Source organism: Macaca thibetana, chromosome 1 (assembly GCF_024542745.1).
Source record: "Macaca thibetana thibetana isolate TM-01 chromosome 1, ASM2454274v1, whole genome shotgun sequence".
NCBI classification, from domain to species: Eukaryota; Metazoa; Chordata; class Mammalia; order Primates; family Cercopithecidae; genus Macaca; species Macaca thibetana.
In genome coordinates, this window is record NC_065578.1 from 195,377,335 (window position 1) to 195,398,163 (window position 20,829).

Consider the following 20,829-nt stretch of genomic DNA (forward strand, 5'->3'; position numbering starts at 1 on the left):
TCAACAAATTAAGTCAGCATATTGTCTTCCAGACTGAGGTTAAAACTCTCAGACATCTGTGCCTACCACCTAGACTACACTACCCTCTCAAGTTTGTCCCTAACCAGCTCCTAAGGGACTGGGAGAAAACTGCAACTGCATTTCAGGCACGCAGCACATTTATTTGAGTAAGTGAGCAGTTTGGTTCTTCCCCTTGGTGTGAGAGCCCACAGGACATAGTGGCTAGGAACAAGGCTTTGATCAAACAGCGGCCCCAGGCCCAGCCCCTCTTCTCTGTACCTTATTAGCTAAGTGGCCTTGGGCAAGCCATATAATCTTTCAAACAATGGGATTAAGATTAGTACAATTACTATGAACTCACAGAAATAATAGAGCAAGAAATGCAAAGTGCCTGGCTCACACCAAGTATTTGGTAACGACTAGTTATTTCCATTCATGTCACCTGTCACCTTCGCCCTGTGGCAAGCTCCTTGAGGAGCTTTATCTTGTTTCCTTATGCTTAGCACAGTGCTTGGCACAGGACTGTTCTGTGTAGGTTGCTGAATGGATGAATCCTTCCACACTCATCCATCCAGGTAACATGTATTGAGCAGCTAAGTGCCAGGCACTGTTCCCCTTACTGCAGACGGAGCAGTGAACAAAACAGCAAGGTCCTGGCCTCGTGTTGACTATGTTCCAGTGGGGGAGAACAGACAAGTTAAGTGTGTACTGGGAGAGAGGGAGAGAAATAGAGCAACCAGAGCGGAATTGAGGGGGCTAGCAAGGCTGAGGTGGTGGGGGCGGGGGGCTTGCTCTTTTATATATCACAGAAGGTCTCCCTGAGGAGGTAACATCTGAGCAGATGCTTAAAGGAAGTCAGAGAGCAAACCACAGGATTATCTGCAGAAGGTGCTTCAGGCCCAGGGAACAGCATGTGCAAAGGCCCAGAAGCAGGTACATGGATGGCATTTTTGAAGAGAAGGCAGGTGTAGCTGGAATGGTATGAGTGAAGGGCGTATCTCTTTTTCTATTTTGGTCAAAATGAGCACACAACACAATCCAGAAATTGAAAAAGATGTATTAAAATATTCACAAAAATACAACTGAAAATCAAAAAATAATAATGAGCTTGATGGTTTTTCCCTAGCTGATACATTTCCATTGAAAAACTACAGATAGTTTGAAATTTCAATCTCTAAGTAATGTCTTTTGCATGCTCCCGTACAGAATTAGCGCATAATTTTAAGAGGACTCTTTTTGCCAGGACGAAGACACGGAGAGGGCAGATCTGCCCTTTAGGCAACCCCAGTTTGTTATCTGCAGCCAGGCAAGGAGTGCTGAGGCACGGGGAAAAAGGGGAGCCAAAAGGGCTGGGTGTGCGGGGCTTGGGAAGAGGTCCTGTCCTGAGAGGCTCATCTCAGTGTGAGCAGCTTCCTCCAGGGAAACCCATCCTGGCAGAGTGCCAAGCTGGCAGCTTCTCTTGCCTGGGGAGAAGGTTGGTGAGAACTGGTGAGGATTCTCTGCCAGAATGCCAGGGCGCTGACAAGAGTTTGAGGTGTCTGGTTGGGCAGGAGGCCAAAAAGTCAGGCTGGGGAAGGGGATGATCAGGGAGGAAACGGCCTCCAGGTGTCATTTGAGTGAGCGGCCCCCAGAGCACCAGCTTCACCAACACATGGTGCCGGCACTGCAAGAAGAAGTGAGGGCTCTTGCTCTTAGGGAGCACCGAAATGTTTCGTTTATTCACAGGAACTGTTGAGAAAGAAGTGAAAAAACAACGCCCCTTTTCTCTGTAAAAAAACGACTGTAAGGAAACATGACACAGGCCTGTCTACAATGTGTGTCCTCTGTACCTCAAAGCACAGCCTTGGTCCGCTATGTGGTTTTCACGGTGGCAAAGGCTCACCACGAGTCTCAGCTTGAAGGATGGTGACAATCTAACACCCTTCCCCTCCAAACACACATAAGACGCCTTCCAAAGTCTCCCATAGTTTTCAAAATAGATGCCCAAAAAGTTTTAGGATGCAAGGCAGAGTTGAGCACTTTGGGGAAATGTTTCAGGGCCAGCACTATGTCACTGTGTGTCACTCTCTCGGGCTGGGCTTATGAACATGGAAGGCAGCAGGGCAAGCATATTTTTCTCCATTCCACACAGAACAAAGAGCAGACGCTGGCCAGCTTCAGATGTATGTGGTGACCAAACCTGATCCCTGTTGACTCACACGGATGTGGCATGTAAGGTGGAGCGTTACAAGAATAAAAAAAATAGCTCCTCAAAAAACAAAAGGCTTCATGTGTGGGACAGTTAGTTTTGAAGCTCATATGCCCTTTATCTTATCACCTTGTGCACACCTCGAAATCTCAATCCTGTTTTATTTCCTTTACGAATTCTCTTAGAACTCAGCCTTCAAACATCCCCAGAAGATGACAAGATGAGAAGAAAAAGCAGCAGTTCATAGTGGACTCCAAACTAGAGGGGAGGAAAGTAACATTGCCCCTCACTCCCACTCACCCCAAACACGTTCTGCAGACCATCTAGACCGTATTCTTCCCGTAACTGTGGGCTTTAGGACAATTTTAAAAGGGGGAAAATTAAAAAAGAAATCCAGAAAATGGGAGAAATGACAACATAAGTGTTTAATGATCTTCACCATGCTTTCCATTCCCAGTAAAAAGTAAAAACTCATAGATTTTAAGTGGGGTGGGGAGTAGTGAATGGGAGAAAACAAGTTTTAGGAAAGGACAGCCAAATTATCTAATCTAGGCTCTCATTGACCTCAACAGTCTTTGAGGCACCATGAAGCTGTTATAAAGCCATGACTGATGCTGCTTCTTGCTGGAAGCATGACTGACGCTTTATAAAGAAGGTGACTCTTGCCAGCTGCGGTGGTGCAACTATAGTTCGTTCCAGCTACTCGGGAGGCTGAGGAGGGAGAATCACTTGAGCCCAAGAGTTCAAGGCTAGTCTGGGCAACATAGTGAGACTCTACCTCAAAAAAAAAAAAAAAAAGAAAAGAAAAAGAGAAAGAAAAAAAGCAAAAGAATGTGATTCTCTAGAGAGCAAGCTCTAGGATATTGGAGAGTGGCCGAGTGGCAACATAATGATCCCATTTCTGCCTACTTAGAAGGAAAGAAACTCCTCTCCTTTAGCTGTATGGTAACTGTTATTTCAAGCAGAAAGGACATCAGCAAAGAATAAAACCGATACCTTTTACTCTCCATTTTACAAAAGTTCTCAAGCAAAGCTTGGATTTTTCTACTTAATCAGTATTGATCCAACAGTATCCAGAATGAAGTGACCTTCGGCATTTATCCTTTGCTAATCTTGCATTATGAATCCAGAAATTGAAAGGACACATTTCAAGGGTGCAACTTAAAGTAAGTCTACACAACATGTAAGGCTAAAAATTGCCCCATATTTTAGTGAGAAAAACATCAAAAAAACTTCTCAAATTGTTTTCAAGTGGCATAGCCAATGGATGTTTTTTAAAAGCTGCAGACAAATAAATGGTACTGGTACTGTGTTAAAGGCTCCTGGGTATGCTTCCATCATAGCATCCCCATCCTCCAACTACAATAAATGCTAAGACTGATTAAGCCCTTAGATTAAAAGGCCATGTCTACTGCAAATACTACAGGATCTGCTATTGTCTCCATTAAGGCAAACCATTTCTAAATGATGGTGAAAGGAATGTTTCTGAAATCTCCCAATTGTAAATGACCTGAAAAGAAAGTACGAAAACAGCAAGACAATGGGTACATATGTAGAATCATATCATCTTTTCATCATGCAACACTGGCTCCTCACATGAGGAAGATTAAATAGAATATTTATACGTATCCTTTGTACACATCTTTCTCTCCCTCCGTGAGTACACATGGGCTTGTCCTTGCCTGGGTCTCCAAGGCTGCATGTGCAATGGGCTACATTTTCTGCACGAGAGTCCAGTTTGGTTTTGTTTCTTGCTGAGGATATGTTCTAGGTCTTCTCTTAATTTTTTCGGATATCCGCATACACCACAGACTCTGACTTGTTAATCTTGTCACTGTGATGTCCGCCGGAGTGGTCTAACTGTGCATATATGACTGGGCCCTGGAAAAGGGATGCAGAAGGATTAGAGGTTTGAAAAAGCTGGCGGTTCCTTCAGCTACAGGCATAGAAGCAATGATTAAAGTGATCACATCAGGGTTCCAAAGCAAAGACTTCCCTCTTTTGAATGTCTTCAGGAAGACTTCTTATGGATGATATGTCCAGGACTGACTTTGAAACAAGATTGGACATACGTTGACAATAGTTAAAGCAGGTACATGGGGCTTTGTTACATTATTCTTTCAAACCTTTTTATTATATTTTATTTTTATTTATTTATTTATTTTTGAGGTGGAGTCTCGCTCTGTCGCCCAGGCTGGAGTGCAGTGGTGTGATCTCGGCTCACTGCAAGCTCCACCTCCTAGGATCACGCCATTCTCCTGCCTCAGCCTCCCGAGTAGCTGGGACTACAGGCGCCTGCCACCACGCCCGGCTAATTTTTTGTATTTTTAGTACAGACAGGGTTTCACTGTGTTACCCAGGATGGTCTCCATCTCCTGACCTTGTGATCTGCCCACCTCAGCCTCCCAAAGTGCTAAGATTACAGGCGCAAGCCACAGTGCCCGGCCTCAAACCTTTTTGATGTTTGAAAATTTCCGTAATAATATAATATTCCTTCTTAGGAATATCTCTTATCTTTTTTTTTTTTTTTTTTTTTGAGACGGAGTCTCGCTCTGTCGCCCAGGCTGTAGTGCAGTGGCCGGATCTCAGCTCACTGCAAGCTCCGCCTCCTGGGTTTACGCCATTCTCCTGCCTCAGCCTCCTGAGTAGCTGGGACTACAGGCGCCCGCCACCTCGCCCGGCTAGTTTTTTGTATTTTTTAGTTGAGACGGGGTTTCACGGTGTTAGCCAGGATGGTCTCGATCTCCTGACCTCGTGATCCGCCCGTCTCGGCCTCCCAAAGTGCTGGGATTACAGGCTTGAGCCACCGCGCCCGGCCTAATATCTCTTATCTTAATAGCTATTACAGAAATCCTCACCTCTTTCCATTGGGGTAAGAGTCTTAAGGACTAAGATGGGAACTTCCACCCACCTGAGACCCACAGAAATCATGAGCTTCAGAATGATCAATCCATGCAAGAAACCAACATATTTGGTGCCACCCAAAGATACAATCAATTTAATCTGGTCACATTATACAAATAGGTATAGTTTTAAGCAAATAGTTTAAAAGCATTTCAAATATTCTTCAATACAACTACTTACAGCATAATTCTTTTAGTCTGAGCCTATCGTGACCAATACAAATATTGCTTCCTTGATTTCTAATATTAGATAACTGTTCTTCCTGTTTTAAAATAAAATTAAAAAGAAAAAACAAAAAACCACAATCTACACAGATAGAAAGAAAACCCCTAAATGGAGTAAAGTAGAAAAGATCCTCTTCTTAGCCTCAGCAGTAAGGAAGAGGTTACAATTCCAGGGAATTGTCAGGGTCCCATCCAGGAGAGCAAGGGAAGGCTGGATGGCCTGGGGGCAGAGCGAATTCCCTAACTGTTGGGGGAAGAGGTCAGATAGGTGGCTGCACTTCATGACTCTTTCCGTTCAGACTCTTAAAATCGTAAACAACAACAAAATAGCCCTGGTTTTAAAAGAAAAATTTAATATTACCCAGTGTCAACTTTTCTCCCAATCTAGGGGAACTCTCCTTGAGAAGTCTAATAATGTGCTTAAGCTTTCACTTTTGAAATAATAAGCTCAGTAGCCAAAAGCACATGGTTTAAAATAAATACACTTGCCCTCATCCAGGAGCCCTAACAACCTGTGTCCTTAGTGTGTAACCTGGGGTTCTGTGGAGTTCAGGTACTCCAACGTCTACAGAAGGGACAGGCCCAGTTGTAAGGGCTATACAATGGTGCATCGAAAAACAGAGTTAGAAAATAACACTCGAGGACTAGATCCATTTGAATGTTGGCAGATCTGCAGTCTGAATTACGATATCGTCTTTGTTGAACCTTAGAGAAGAGCACTGGTCATGTGGTCCTGGGCATATTTGTAAATTTCTAAGCACAAGTTTCTTCATCTCTAAAATGGTATTACTAATAATATCTACATTTTTGTTTTTTGTTGTTATGAAAATTAAATAAGATGATACCTATAACTTAGGCAGTGTCTCACAGATAGCACTTAATACATGTTAGTTATTATTATGAACGTCTTGTTACACAAATACATTTTAAAATGCACTAAGGTAACTGATCAAGTAAATTAACTGATCAAATAAACAAACTCTGTGTGTTTATCTTTAGTCTACAATGGCTGTCATGGGTAATATTAACAGATCACATGGTTAATAATCATACAGACCCTCTATATTCATCTCAGAAAGCTGCAAGTTAAATGCTAACCCCACCAACAAACAAAAGGAAGTTAAAAAGACTGTTTTCGGCCGGGTGCGGTGACTCACGCCTGTAATCCCTGCACTTTGGGAAGCCGAGGCAGGCGGGTCATGAGGTCAGGAGATGGAGACCATCCTGGCTAATATGGTGAAAACTCGTCTCTACTAAAAATACAAAAAAATTAGCCGGGCGTGGTGGCGGGTGCCTGTAGTTCCAGCTACTTGGGAGGCTGAGGCTGGAGAATCGCGTGAACCCGGAGGCGGAGCTTGCAGTGAGCTGAGATCACACCACTGCACTCCAGCCTGGGTGACAGAACGAGACACCGTCTCAAAAAAAAAAAAAAAAAGACTGTTTTCTACTAGGAACAGAATGAAAACTAACTGTTCCCTGGTAACAGCTATTTCAAAGAATAGGACAGACCTCCCAACATTAAATTATATACATTTTTAGATAATAAAACCCCATATCATAATTCCTAAAAACTCACCAAGAGTTTTAGGGTATGTTCATGGGAGAAGGGGTTTACAATGTGTGACTGACTGCACAAATGGCTACAAACTCTTTCCTTCACTGCATCTTACTCTTTGCAACATAATGCTGTAGGTCCTTCCATCAAGAGTAGAAATCTGTTTCTCTACCCTTACTGAATCTGGGCTGATCTTGTGACCAGCTCCGACTAACAGAATGAATGAGGCAGAAGTAACGCTGTGCAGTTTCCATACCCAGACCTCAACAGACTTTGCCACTTCCACTCTCTTACTGATCTTAGGATCCACATAGCCACTATGACCATGTGAAGATGCCCAAGTTAGCCTGATGGCTGATGAGAGACACATGGCCAAGCTGTCCTCTCTCTGCCTGGTCAACAGCCTGACAATGGTTAGATTTAAGTGAGAGACCACTGTAGACTGTCCAGCTACCATTCAAGCTTCTAGCCAACTGCAGATGCACAAGCGAGCCAGCAGAGATCAGCTGAACTCACCCAGACCAGAATCTGCTCAACCAATCCATAGAATGGGAAGTCAAATAAATGGTGGCTGTTTTAGGCCACTATATTTTCAGGAGTTTGTTATGTGGCAGTAGATAATCGATATGCTATGTGAGTAGAAAAGAATGAGAACAGAGAAAGTAAAGAGGAAAAAGAACACAGAATTATCTCTTAGTCTGTAAACGTTAAAATATCAATGAGGTCTTTCATGTAAGACAGTACTGTCTTTCATGTCAAAAGAATACAACTATCTGTTGAAAGTAAATGGAAAACATTGAAGAAATCCCTTCCTGCTGATGGACTTGGTATTCTTCAAACTGTTTACCACTGCCTGTTATCCTCATTCCTCTTCCCCCTTAGAATAAAATAAGGTCTTAAGTCAGGAATTTGCTTAACTTCCTAGAACTTGACAGAACGTAGGTGCTAGATGAAGGGATGGATGGAATAAAGGATGCAGAGAAATTGCGGATGTAGGTTGAGATTCGGGTCTGCTGACAGATCACGCTCGATCTAGAACACCTCCATGAAGTCTGATTCTGAGTGCCCTTTAGAGGTGGAAGGAGCCCTGAGTCTCTATGGAACATGCCTCAGCACCTCGATTTTGAGGGCAAATTAGGCTGCTGAGGAATTCAAGAGGATCCTCTGAACCACGATCAACTTTGAAATGAACCCACCATTGCTAAGACGTTCACTTTTGGGTATGCAAGAATAAAGAAGGAAAACAACAACAAAACCTACATTAACCTAGCTGTTTTCACTCTACCTCTTGGTACTCACCCTCCCCACCCTCCACCTCATTTATTTATTTTTGCTTTTACACAAAGAATTACAACAATAAAGTGAAAAACTACTCGGAATATGTTTTCAACTACTTTCTACATGAATAGGCCTGAGCTACTGAAAATGTTTCAAGAAACACATTGCTTAATATAGGCCTATTATTTTAGTTACAACTAGAGATAAAATTACCTCTGAAGTTTCCTTGTACCAAAACTAATTATTTATTCCAATAAAAAACCATACTGGTGAAGGTTGGAGGAGAATGTCCAGGAAGAAAGGATTCTAGAAGAGCAAAGAGACCTGCTTCTAGATACAAATTAACTGCTCAGGAGTCATTATGCTGCGTCCTGTAGTACACCTTTCATAGTCTCTGTAGCTTGTAGCCCCATTTAATTTGATTCTAGTCCTTCAGGTGTTAGAGAATCATTCCCAACATCCTAGCATGAATCACTAAGAGAGAACATCTGCTTTTACCATATGCTCATTGACTATTGACAGAACACCTTTTTTTAGTATTTATTTCACTGTTTTTTAAGTAAAATATAAATATGAAACACAGCTATGTATTCTGACTTTCTTTGAGATAAATGAGACAAATACTGATGATCAAAGTGGAGGTGAAAAAAATTGGACAGGATAAAATATACACGTGCCTTAGAACCAGACAGATCTGGCTCAGCCACTAACTACTGACCTTGAGCAAGTGACTTGCCTAACTAAGCCTCAGTTTCTTCATATGTAAAATAGGGACAACAAAAGAACTTACCCTGGAGGACTGTTGTGAGGACTAAAGGAAAAATGCACAAAACTACTTCTTGAAACATTACCCTATCTATGCTATGCACTATAGTTGACAAATACATAAATATTCCATTCAATCACTGTTTAACAACATAACCCAAAAACCTACCTTCTGCATACAAAGCATCAACGATATCCAGAAAAGGATCTGGAAAACCAACTATTCATCAAATACATATACAAAAATTACTTTATACCAATCTCATTCAAAACTAAGCTTCACAAAGAAAAAAAATTTTCTTATCTTTTCCCCAATGCCTTAACACTCTAGGTAGTGCCTATCTAACACAACACCTTCCCAACCCGGCCTCCCACTCCACTTTGCTGGAAGACCCCTAATTTGGTTCTGATCTTTACTCTCCCTTTGCTCAGGTAGACCCCACCTTCCTCTGCCCTAGGAGTGAATCAGAATGGCATCAGCTTCTAAGCCACAATGCTGGAAGCCAGAACAATCAGCAATGCCTCAAAATGATGAAGGAAAATGATTTACAACCTGGAATCCTACCCAACCTGATTAGCAATCAAGTTTGAAGGAGGAGAGTAAACATAATTTTAAAGGTGTTAAAAACGTATTAATTATCTCACAGTTTTACAGGTCAGAAGTCTGAAATGTGTTTCACTGTGTTAAGATCAAGGACTGCATGCCTTCCACAGGCTCCAGGAGAGGATCCGTCTCCTTGCTTTTTCCAGCTTCTGGAAGCTGCCTGTATTCCTTGGTTATGAGTTCTTCATCTTTAAAGTCAGCAGTACAGCATCTTCCAGTCTTTCTCTGATGCACACCTTTCTGCCTCCCTCTTCTAACGACCTTTATGGTTACCATGGAGCTACCCAGATAACCCAGGAAAATCTCCCCATCTCAAGGCAATTTAATCACATCTGCCAAGTCCTTTTTGATATGTAAGGTAACATATCCTAAAGAATCCAAAGATTAGAATGTGAACCTCTTTGTGGGGCCATTATACAGTCTACCATGCAAGGTCTCAGAATTTTTTTACCTCCTGTGCATTTTTTTTCTCACAGGCACAGGCTGAAGAAATACAAATCTTCTCATGAGTAAATGTATTTTAAATGAAGACTCAATCAATTTGTACAAAGTGCCAAGAACATAAGTATAGTCTTCAAATTGTAAAACCCCCATGAGATGAGAAAATAGCCACCATTAGCAAGAAATACAGAAACAAAAACCGTAGTCAGATCAATAAAGACTATAGACACTGAAATTATCAGTTTTGAGGTATAAAATAAGAATATTTAATATGCTTAAATAAATAAGATAGTTGAAAATATAATGAAGTTATAAGGAACTATCAAAATTAGTCAGGTATATTTAAAAAAGAACCAAATAAATTTTCTAGAAAATAAACCTATAATATGAAATTGAAGTTTAAAAACTTTAAAAAGGGGCTAAACAGTAGACTAGTCACAGCTAAACAATTAGTGAATGAGGGCAGATGAAGAAATTATGCAGAAAATGGCAGAAAGACAATACGATGAAAGATATGCAAGAGAGGCTAAGAGACTTAGAGCATAGAGACAGTACAATACACATATAATCAGAGTTCCATAAAAAGATACATAGATAAAATGCAGAAAGGAGAAATTCAAAGAGATTGTGACTGGAAATTTTTTATAATTTATTAAAGATATCAACCTTAAGACTCAGGAGGTCCAATGAAATTACAAGCAGATGCAACAAGGAATAATTTATAATTAAATAGTATATAAAATGCAGAACACCAAAGGCATAAAGAAGATCTGAAAAGCAGCCAGAGAGAAGAGACAGATTACCTACAGGGAAACAATGAGAATGTCAGCCGATTTTTCCACAGCTCTTCTCTTAATTATTTCTATCTGTTTATGTTGGGTTTAATTTGCTCTTCTTTTTCTAGTTTCTTCAGACAGAAGCCTAGATCATCAGTTTTAGAGCTTCATTTTTTCTAATATAAACAGTTAATGCTACAAATCTTCAAAGTACTTCTTTAGCTATATCTCACAAATTTTGATATGTTCTTATTTTCACTCAGTTCAAAATATTTTCTAACTTTTCTTGTAACTTCTTGTTTTACTCATGGGTTATTCAATTTTGAAATATTTAAGACTTTCCAGGTATCTTTCTATTGTTTTCTGTTTAATTCCATTGTGGCCAGAGAACATACTCTATATGATTCCAACCCTTTTAAATTTAATGAGAATTGTTTTATGGCCCAGAATATGGTCTATATTTGGTTAATTTTCATGTGTACTTAAAAAGAGTAAGAATTCTGCTCATCCATCTGTTTATCTGAGATAGGGTCTCACTATATTGCCCAGGCTGGTCTTTCACTCTTGGGCTCAAGCAATCCTACTTTAGCCTCTCAAGTTGCTGGGACTACAGGTACACACCACTATATCTGGCTTATGTGTTTTATTTTTTGGTTTCTTTTTATGCCTGGTAGTTTTTGTTTTTTTGGTTTTTTTTTTTTTTTTTTTTTTCTGAGATGGAATCTCACTCTGTTGCCCAGGCTGGAGTGCAGTGGCGTGATCTCAGCTCACTGCAACCTCCGCCTCCCAGGTTCAAGTGATTCTCCTGCCTCAGCCTCCTGAGTGGCCGGAATTACAGGTGCACACCACTAAGCCTGGCTAATTTTTGTATTTTTAGTAGAGATGGGGTTTCACCATGTTGGTTAGGCTGGTCTCTAACTCCTGACCTCGTGATCCGCCTGCCTTGGCCTCCCAAAGTGCTGGGATTACAGGCGTAAGCCACCGTGCCCGGCCATTCCTGGTAGTTTTTGATTGGTGCCAGATATTATAAATTTTACATTGCTGGGTGCTGAATTTTGTTGTGGCATAGAGTGTTGGACTTTGTTGTAAAATGCAACTAAATTACTTTTGGATTAGTTTGATTCTTCAAAGTCTTCCTTTTAAGCTTTGTTATGGTGGGTCCATAGTATCCTGTATTCTGGTGCTAATTTAGCCCATTTAGGCATGACCATTTTGAGAACCCCAACCAATATCCTGTGTATTGTAAGTCTGTCTACTCTGGCTCTTAGGAACACAAACTAGTCCCAGACCTGTGTGAGCCCCAGGCATTGTGCAACCCATTGCATTTCAGGTACTTCTTCCCCTAGTTTCAGAGAGTCTTCTCCTCTGTGTATACAACTCTATAATCAGACAAAGACTCAAGGGGACCCTGCTCCAGATCTCTGAAGTGCTCGTGCTCATCCTAGCACGTTCTCTCTATGGTTCCTTCTTTGGTACTCAGCCTCATAAATCCTAGCCTCCTTGACCTCCCCAAATTCTGATTTCTGCCTTCTCAATTCAGTGAGACAGCTGGGCTCGGTTTCCATTTTCCCCACCTACACTGCAGTGTGGGAACTGCTTCAAGGCGGTACACTGGGGCAATAACACAGCTCACATTGTCTGTTTCCCTTCTCTCGGGGATCACAGTGCTGCATAATCCATGTTCCACTGTCTTGAAAACCATAGTTTCTTTTTCTTTTTTCTAGCTTGTTTTCAGCAAAAAAGCAACTTCCATAGTGCTTCAAGGGCAGAAGAAAAATGTTACAAGGCTTTTTTAGATGCTATGCCTATGTGTAACTTTCATGTCTTCATTCACAACCCTATTCCTGTTCACAACCCAAATTAGTAGACTGAGGTATCTGATGCATATTATGTAATCTGAGAGAAAGACAGACAGATAGACTGAATAGGAACAAGTAATGAGCTTGATGCTGTGGTAGAGAACATAATGTCTGGACACCTGGGTTCTAGCCCCAGTTCTGTCACCAACTAGGTGTGTGCTTTTAGTAATTTAACATCACAATGCCGTAGTTTCCTCACCACATATAACAACTATGGAGTAAGACTATGGGCACTTTCCCCACAACACTGTTACTCTCTTTATTTCCTCTAAAATCCATTCCCACCAGCTAACACCTTTTTAGGACAAAGCTATAACTGGCCAAATTCTTTAGCATGCATTCTACCCCAGAAGAATCAAACTGAATGAACAAAGCTATGGAATTTTTGCCAAGCCACAATTATAATTAAAATACGATAGCCAAAACACACAAAGCTAGATTATATGCCAACTTCCAAATAAAACCTGTTTCTCTTCTGTACTTTCCACAAGTAGAAACCAAAACCATTCCTTGTTCATCAAGCCTATTAATTATTCAGATAAATGCTTACTTTCCATTTTTTCTAAAGAATCTGTAGAAAATAATTTTTGTTTTATCATCAATACTAAGAAAACCAACTTTTCCCTGCTAATTTCTTATCTTACAGAGTACCTCAATACAGAAAGAATCTCGTTCACTAGATTCATTTCCTTGGGCAATTAAAGAAGAATCTTTTACTGACAAGCCATTTCCTAATTCTGCTTGGGGCAAGGAAGCCACATTGTTAATAAACAATTTATGTTATTGGTGGTTTCATGGAAATCTTTGCTCAAGCAGATTTTTCACCACATACTTTCCTGTGGTATTCCTAAGCCAGCCCTTTAATTCCTCACTCCCACCCTTTCTCTTTCTGTCTCTGTCTGTCTGTCTGTCTCTGTCTCTCATAGCTCAGTATTCTTTTCCACACCCAGGGAAGTGACAGAGCACCAAGCTGTAGGGAACAGTGCAGTGAGCAGAATCGCAATCACCCATTACCTGGTGAGATCCAGAAGGCAGACTCTTTACAAGACCCTCAGTGTCGGAGGGGGACTTCCGAGGAGCCTGCTTAACTGGTGACAAACTCTCTGATGTACTGCAGCTGAAGAATTGGCAATTTGAAGAACAAGTGTAAAAAATAATAATAAATAGAAACAAAAATATAGAAATGCAAGTGACGGCAAGATGAAGCAACAGATACATAAAAACAAAAGACAACGTAACAATGGGTATCAAAATGATCACATATTTTAAAACTATTTTCTATTCCTGACACTCACTCATTCTTCTAAGTCAATGAACTCATCACTGGGGGAGGCACAGAAACAAATGTGGTGGTACAACCTCTTCAACCCAGTTTACAAAAATCATATTGAGATTCTGGTTACAGTACACATTTTTCCTTTTGCTGTTTGTCTTTTCCCCCTGCCATCAACCCTCCTTTGGGATAAAGGTTTAAGGGAACAAGCTCTATGGTACCTTTTAATAGTTTAATGGCAATTCACTTTTGTTACAATCAAAGGCAAACCCCTTCTGAATGTATGTTTTAAATTACAGATATATCCAGGCAAGTCTTGGCTTATCTTGTTCTCTCCATAGTTTTATTCCCTACCAATACCACAATCAAATCCCCCCAAAAACCCAGGAAGTCATGAATGAGAAACTAGGGAATGCCACGTCACACAGGCTGAACCTTTTCACGGGGACAGGAGTCTTTAACAACAAGCACTGTCTCATAAATGAATCAGGGAAAGTGAATGCCAGGAAGTAAGCCAGCTGGGGTACAGCGTAGGGATTTTCCAATGCGATGTGTCATAAGTACAGCTTAAAGCCTTATGATGTATACTTTTTAAAACTTAGGAGTTTGGGGAGAATCACATTTAAAGCGTCATTACTAAGACCAAAGCATACCATGCATTCTGCAAACTGTTCCTTCTCTGAAATGGGAGGCTACATGCTCTGAACCAAAATTGTTTAATTATTCTAAGACATAATCAGTCAGGATCTTACTTACTGATAACACAATACATGTATGAAAAAAGAAAACTAATGCACACACACACACACACGCAATGGCATTTTACACGAAGAGCACAAATATTCAGATGTGCATAAAAACTCTATGTAACTTGACAACCCAGTTTCATCCGGATGGTTTGCTCAACATGTTTCCAATACAAACGTGTGACATACTCGTGGACAAATCATCATAGCTGTTGGGTTAGCTCAGAGCTAGCTGGTTAGTCATTAACAAGGGAGAGGGGCTGAATACGTACACAGGAATATTAACAGCAACGGGCAATGTGATTAGTTACCATGTGTCTAGTGGGAGTGGAAGAGGAGACCCAGCCCTGTTATAGTCCCAATGTGTCTTCTATGTCAGCTTTTCTTAAGAAGTGGAAGATAAGCAGGATCTGATCCCAGCACACCAAGGTAGAAAAGGTAGGGGAGGAGGAAAAAAACCAAAGTAAGAAGAACAGCAGCATTCACGATGCCATGCAGGAGTCTAAGGAACTTGTTCCTGCCCCTCATTAACCCCAAAGCAAGAACTACAAAGACTGGCATGTCACCACCCTGGATTAGTCTCATGTTGAAAATCAATAGTCCAGCTATATTTAATCATAAAACACTCACCATGCAAGGGGGGCAGATACAGTCAGCAGAATAGAAGCATTCCAAGCAAGTAATATCTGAATTTGAACACTCAAACTTGTTAAAACACGGCACTCCTAAAAACTCTAGATCAGCAGAGCCCATAGATAGAGGTTCCCACCATCCACCAGCAAGAGTTCAGGACATGCAATCCTTTCACATCAGAGTCCCTTCAGGATGGTTAAAGTTAGATCTGTGCACCTGCAACCCTGCTCATGCTACATCAACTTGAATCCAGCCTCTGCTCCCAGTCTTACCACATGAGTTCTACATAGCTTATATGGGTTAGCTTTCCAGCTGGGGTGGGGAAAAGAGAAGGTTCTTTAATTAGACACGCACCCTATGCTTAAACGTGTTCCATTTGAGAAGCCATAAACAAAAAGTCTATTTTTCTTTATTGCTGATATATTTTGTTATCAACTCATTATCCCATTGTGGGTGATTCTAGCTAAGAATGATCAAAGCAATAAAGATACTTAAGCTTCGAGTAGGGTAGGGGAACTACAAAAAGGAAAATCCCTGCACCATCATCACATTGGACTGGGGGAGGTAGTTTATTAAAACCATTTCTTTTTCTTCTTCTTCTTCTTCTTTTTTTTTTTTTTTAAAGAGACAGGGTCTTGCTCTGTTGCCTAGGCTAGACTCAAACACTGGGGCTCAAGCAATCCTCCCGCCTCAGCCTAAGTAGCTGGGACTACAGGTGCATGCCACTACTTCCAGCTCACAACTTCTTCTTAATTAGGGTTTTATATTTCCCAACTGGAAAGAACCACCTTGTGAGTTTATTACCAAGAAATTGAAATTAAACTCTTAAATTGGGTAAGTGACTTAAGACTAAGTCTTAAGTCTTAAGACTAAGAATACTAATTGCATAGTGCATATATTGAAACACAGAGCACAAACTGCTGAGCAACTCATCTCACCAAACCTAAGAAGGAAACTGGAACAAAGATTAGAATCATTCCACATTTCATAGCAGGCCCACTGATTTCTGCTTGCCCATGTTAGAACACCTCCAAAGGAGACTGCCTGATTCTGACATGAAAGAAAACAGTAGTTAATTCTTCAAAATCCTTTTTTCATTAAATACATAAGTTTTTATAAACCCTGATTCCCTCCCTCCACCCCTGCCCTAAAAAACAGTGTTTCTTACCCAGTGTAATCCCGTTTAGAGTTTTTCCTTCTATAGAGGACAGCCAGAATCATGCTGATGAGCAGAGTGAGACCTAGGACCACAGCAGTAACTATGCCCACCACTACCCAAACTGGAAACACAGGCAAATTCTCTAGAGAAAAAGAACAAAATAGTTTGGTTTTTGTTTTGTTTTGTTTTTTTGAGACGGAGTCTCGCTCTGTCGCCCAGGCTGGAGTGCAGTGGCCGGATCTCAGCTCACTGCAAGCTCCGCCTCCCGGGTTCACGCCATTCTCCTGCCTCAGCCTCCCCAGGCGCCCGCCACCTCGCCCGGCTAGTTTTTTGTATTTTTTAGTAGAGACGGGGTTTCACTGTGTTAGCCAGGATGGTCTCGATCTCCTGACCTCGTGATCCGCCCGTCTCGGCCTCCCAAAGTGCTGGGATTACAGGCTTGAGCCACCGCGCCCAGCCAAGAACAAAATAGTTTTAAGGTACATTGCTACAGAGAGAAAACATGGAATTTTATTAAATTAACAAGCAAGTATTTTCATTTAGCAGTTACTGTACCCTCTTTTATTATACAAACTATGAGATCCCACTGTCTATCCTATTACTATGTAATTCATGACATGTGAATATTAGATGAGAAAGAATGAACTATGGAACTAAGCATTTCTACACCTACAATCCCTCTCAGTGCTCTAACGAAAAACTGGAGGTATGAATTTACCTGGATCTACTCTCCGACAAAGCAGACTTTGTCTCAAAAATGAGACACCAGAACCTGCATTTCCTGTTTGTTCTCAAAATCAAAAGGGAGAAATAACTGTGCTGTTGTTGAAAACTTTCTCCTGGAGAGTATAAAACAGTATGAATCTCCTTTTTTCCCACTGTCCATCACATCCAAACATAATGAATTTGGTCTTTCTTCTGATTAACACTGAAAAATTAATATTCCTGAAATTAGACTAATAGGCTCCAGACGGTAGGAATAAAAATGGAGAACCAGCCACTCTGGGTCAGAATGAGCAACAGTTCCCCAATTCCAAGTGTGTTTGGTAGAGCCACAGGATCACGGCAACAGGGAGCACAACTGTACGGCAAAAATCCTCCCTCCAAACCCACCATGAAATGCAACTCTGGTTCTCCATCCAAACATGAGATAAAGGAGACTGCATTATTACTGCGAAAATACTCAAGGAAGTACCTTTTTCTACGACATAGAGCCTAATGTGTCCAGGCTGGACAACGATGTCAGGAGGGTTTTTGACATCACAAATATAGGTGCCATTGTGTATAAACTGCATATTTTCTATGTTGATTGATGCATCTTTCTTGTCAAGGTCTCCAGCCCAGCTGATTCTGTCTTTAAATGGTGGATAATTCCCAGGGTACACTTGCCCTTGGGAGTAGTGGAAAAACTGCAATTAGAAAAAAGGAACACATGAACTATTCTCAAAGGCAGAATTCCTAAACTCTGTAATGTGCATGCTATGAAAGGTTCTTTTAAAGACTTCATACTGAAAGAAATGCAACATCATACTACGAATCACAAGTTATGGAATCTAAGCCAGATAGAAGTTTAGAGATCATGGGACTCAACTCTGCCAGGTTTCAATGAAAGAATCAGACTCACACGTCATCTCGAATCCTCTCAGTATTTCACTGATATAATTATTACCACCCATAATTTTATAAAAGACAAAATGGAGCCTTAAGAGAAGCCATTTTCCCAAGGTCCCAATGATAGTAACTGGGGACCCAGAGTAAAATTTAGACCCATCTGAGTCTTCAAAGTCAATGTTCTTCCAATAACACCATAATTGAGCCCAGTGATCCCTAAGGCTTCAGAAAGCTTAGTGTTCACTTAGCTTACCACTAAGATACACAAAGGCACAAAGGAAAAGAATCCTAAATATCTCAGATCAGCTAATCTGAGTTTCTCCCTCTTCCTTCTGGTTTCCCATGGAGAAGTCATGGGTGTGTGAAAGGAACAAAGTCCAGATAACACAAGATACTCTTTTGAAAGTTCAGCCTTTGACCCCTTTCTCTTTCCACTCCTCACTCTCTCCTCAGTCCTGCTTTCAGCAAAGGAACTGTCTTCTCAAAGTAACCTTGTCAAATTCAGCACCTGGAAGCAGGGTTAAGGCCCAGTGGGAGGGGATCTATCCTCACACTTGGCTCTAATCCAACCAGCTATGCTGGAGGCCTGATGTCTGGTTCATGGCCCGGGTGATGGTGGAGCTGGGGATAGAAACCAGCTCTATTAGCAATGCAAACAGAACATTTTCAGAACTGTTTGAGCATGCTGAAAACACCAGTGCAGACTCATCCATTCCCATGATTTAATGATCATCTGGATTTTCTTAACTCCCAGACCTCTCATCAATAGCGTCCCGTAAGCTCTAGACTCCTCGCCCAACTGCCTACTCACTTTACCACCTGACTGCCCCTCTCCCCCAAGCTTGTCACCTTCTCTTACAAACTTTATCTTCCCATCTTCATGTATCCCATCTTCACTGATGGCTACCGTTTCTTTCCCAAACCATAAATCTTGAAGTAATCCTTGATTCTCTTTCTTCCCATCCAGTTAATCCCCCAGTATTGTCAATTTGTCTCATTAGTTTCTCTCAGTTCTCCCTTCTCTCTATTCAGTTCCCAATGACAATGTCTGTTTTTATGCTTTCATTATCTTGCGCCTCTTAACTGGTATGTCTAACTCATCATCTTCCACAATGCCTAAATGATCACTGATAAAGAATAATGGTTATTATTATAACATTTATCAAATATTTACCCTGCATTTCATATGATCTAAATGCCTGTTAAGAACGCTGAAGGGTCTGGGATTTTATCCTACTTATAAGCTAACAAAGTTAGTTGGCCACATGTTCATACATGGCTGACAGAAGACACAGACTCCTGTGAAATCTTCACTCCCATGAAGAAGACTCAGAAACAAAGAACCTTATGAGCAGAAAGCATGTGTTTGTTCCCCTTGCCCCCCAAGTCCCACAGCCATGACATGGAGGTGCTCACATGGATGTTGTGCAGGCAGGGGCATTATATCACAGCGGAGTAACCCCAAGCTCAGCGAACACAAATCTCTTACAAGGGGCAGAAGACATGTCTGACTTTAGCTCTGAATGGAGACACTACCTTCACTATACTCAAGAATAAACAAACCTGTCCTCTGCTCCAGAGGGAAATATCATCTCTGCTTTCCAAGGCTAGTTACTGCACAAACAAAGTCCAGAACAAAGGCAGCCAGTGCCTTTGCTAGCAAGGTGTGCAAAAACGTGAAAGACCCACGGAAAACTGTCTCCCAACAACTCTCCAACCCTCACAACCACCCTGCAAGGTGAGACTCACCTACCTGATATTTCATCAACAGGGAATGTGAGGCTCAGGAAACCTTGGTTACTTTCCCAAAGTTACAAGTTTTAGAGATGGAGTTCAAACTCAGCTTTGATTTCAAAGCTTATGCTATTTTCAATGTTTAATGCCTCTTGGGTGAGATCATGTCTTATCTGTTCAAAGTCCTTCACTCTCTCTTCTTCACCAGAAAAATGAACCATAAACTCTCAGCTTTGCAAACGAATCCTTACATCATCAGCTCTCTGCGTTCCCTTCCCACAACATCTCCACATATTCCCTGCCTTACATTTGTGAACCAGTGGGGATGAGCTACATGATGCTGTTTCCCAGCACTGGGTCTAAGACAGCTCCCTCAGTCAGGCTCCCTCATTGACTGGGGGCCATTTGAAGGCAGGGGATAAGTTGTATTTATCTCTGTACTCCTTAGCACTTTGCACACAGCCGGAACTACATAGTTAGCTGAACCAAACTGAGGAATAATGCCTTGGTCAAACCTTTGAGAGATGGAAATAAAACAGTGAAAAATTCACAGAAAAGACTAGAATCATTATCAATCAATATTTTTAAAGTACAAGCCATGGTGCTAAAGCTATGAGGTATACTAAAGATGTAAGATAGGCATGTCCTCTTAAAACACCCATATTCAGGATGAAGAAGAGGAAAATTGTCATATTAAGGGATCTGTATTACAGGAATGGCCCAGATAAGGGTAGTGAGTTTTAAGGGCTAAAAGGTTTTTTTAAAAAAAGAGGCATTATGGAGGAGACAGAAGGTAAAAATGGGGTACAGCTTAAATGACAAGTGTTCAGAAGTAGGAAAACAAAGCACAAAGCATTTTTACTAAACTGGAAGTGATGCCGTAAGAGAACAGAAGCGTGGCTAAAGTGGTAGGCTGGGCCAAACTGTAATGAGCTTTTAATTCTAGACAAATGTTGTCAGCAATGGGTATCTAAGTTTCTGACAACTTGCAGTGGAAAGGTGAAAGAACTGTTATAAGACTACGCACCTGCTGGCATATGAGGGTTGGATTGAAAGATGAAAACACAGAAGCAGAAGAA

General features: G+C 41.2%; 1 protein-coding gene across 1 annotated transcript in view; it reads right to left on the reverse strand.

Annotated features, from left to right (window-relative positions):
* Positions 1-1,039: 1,039 nt before the first annotated feature.
* Positions 1,040-20,829, reverse strand: part of MPZL1 (myelin protein zero like 1) — a 63,148-nt gene continuing 43,358 nt past the window's right edge. The window contains exons 3-6 of the mRNA XM_050768356.1: positions 17,601-17,814; positions 16,415-16,547; positions 13,609-13,711; positions 1,040-4,069 (exon numbers count right to left, since the gene is read on the reverse strand). Coding sequence (XP_050624313.1) covers positions 3,968-4,069; positions 13,609-13,711; positions 16,415-16,547; positions 17,601-17,814 — 552 coding nt within the window. The 3' untranslated portion in view covers positions 1,040-3,967. The remainder of the gene's footprint in view (positions 4,070-13,608; positions 13,712-16,414; positions 16,548-17,600; positions 17,815-20,829) is intronic.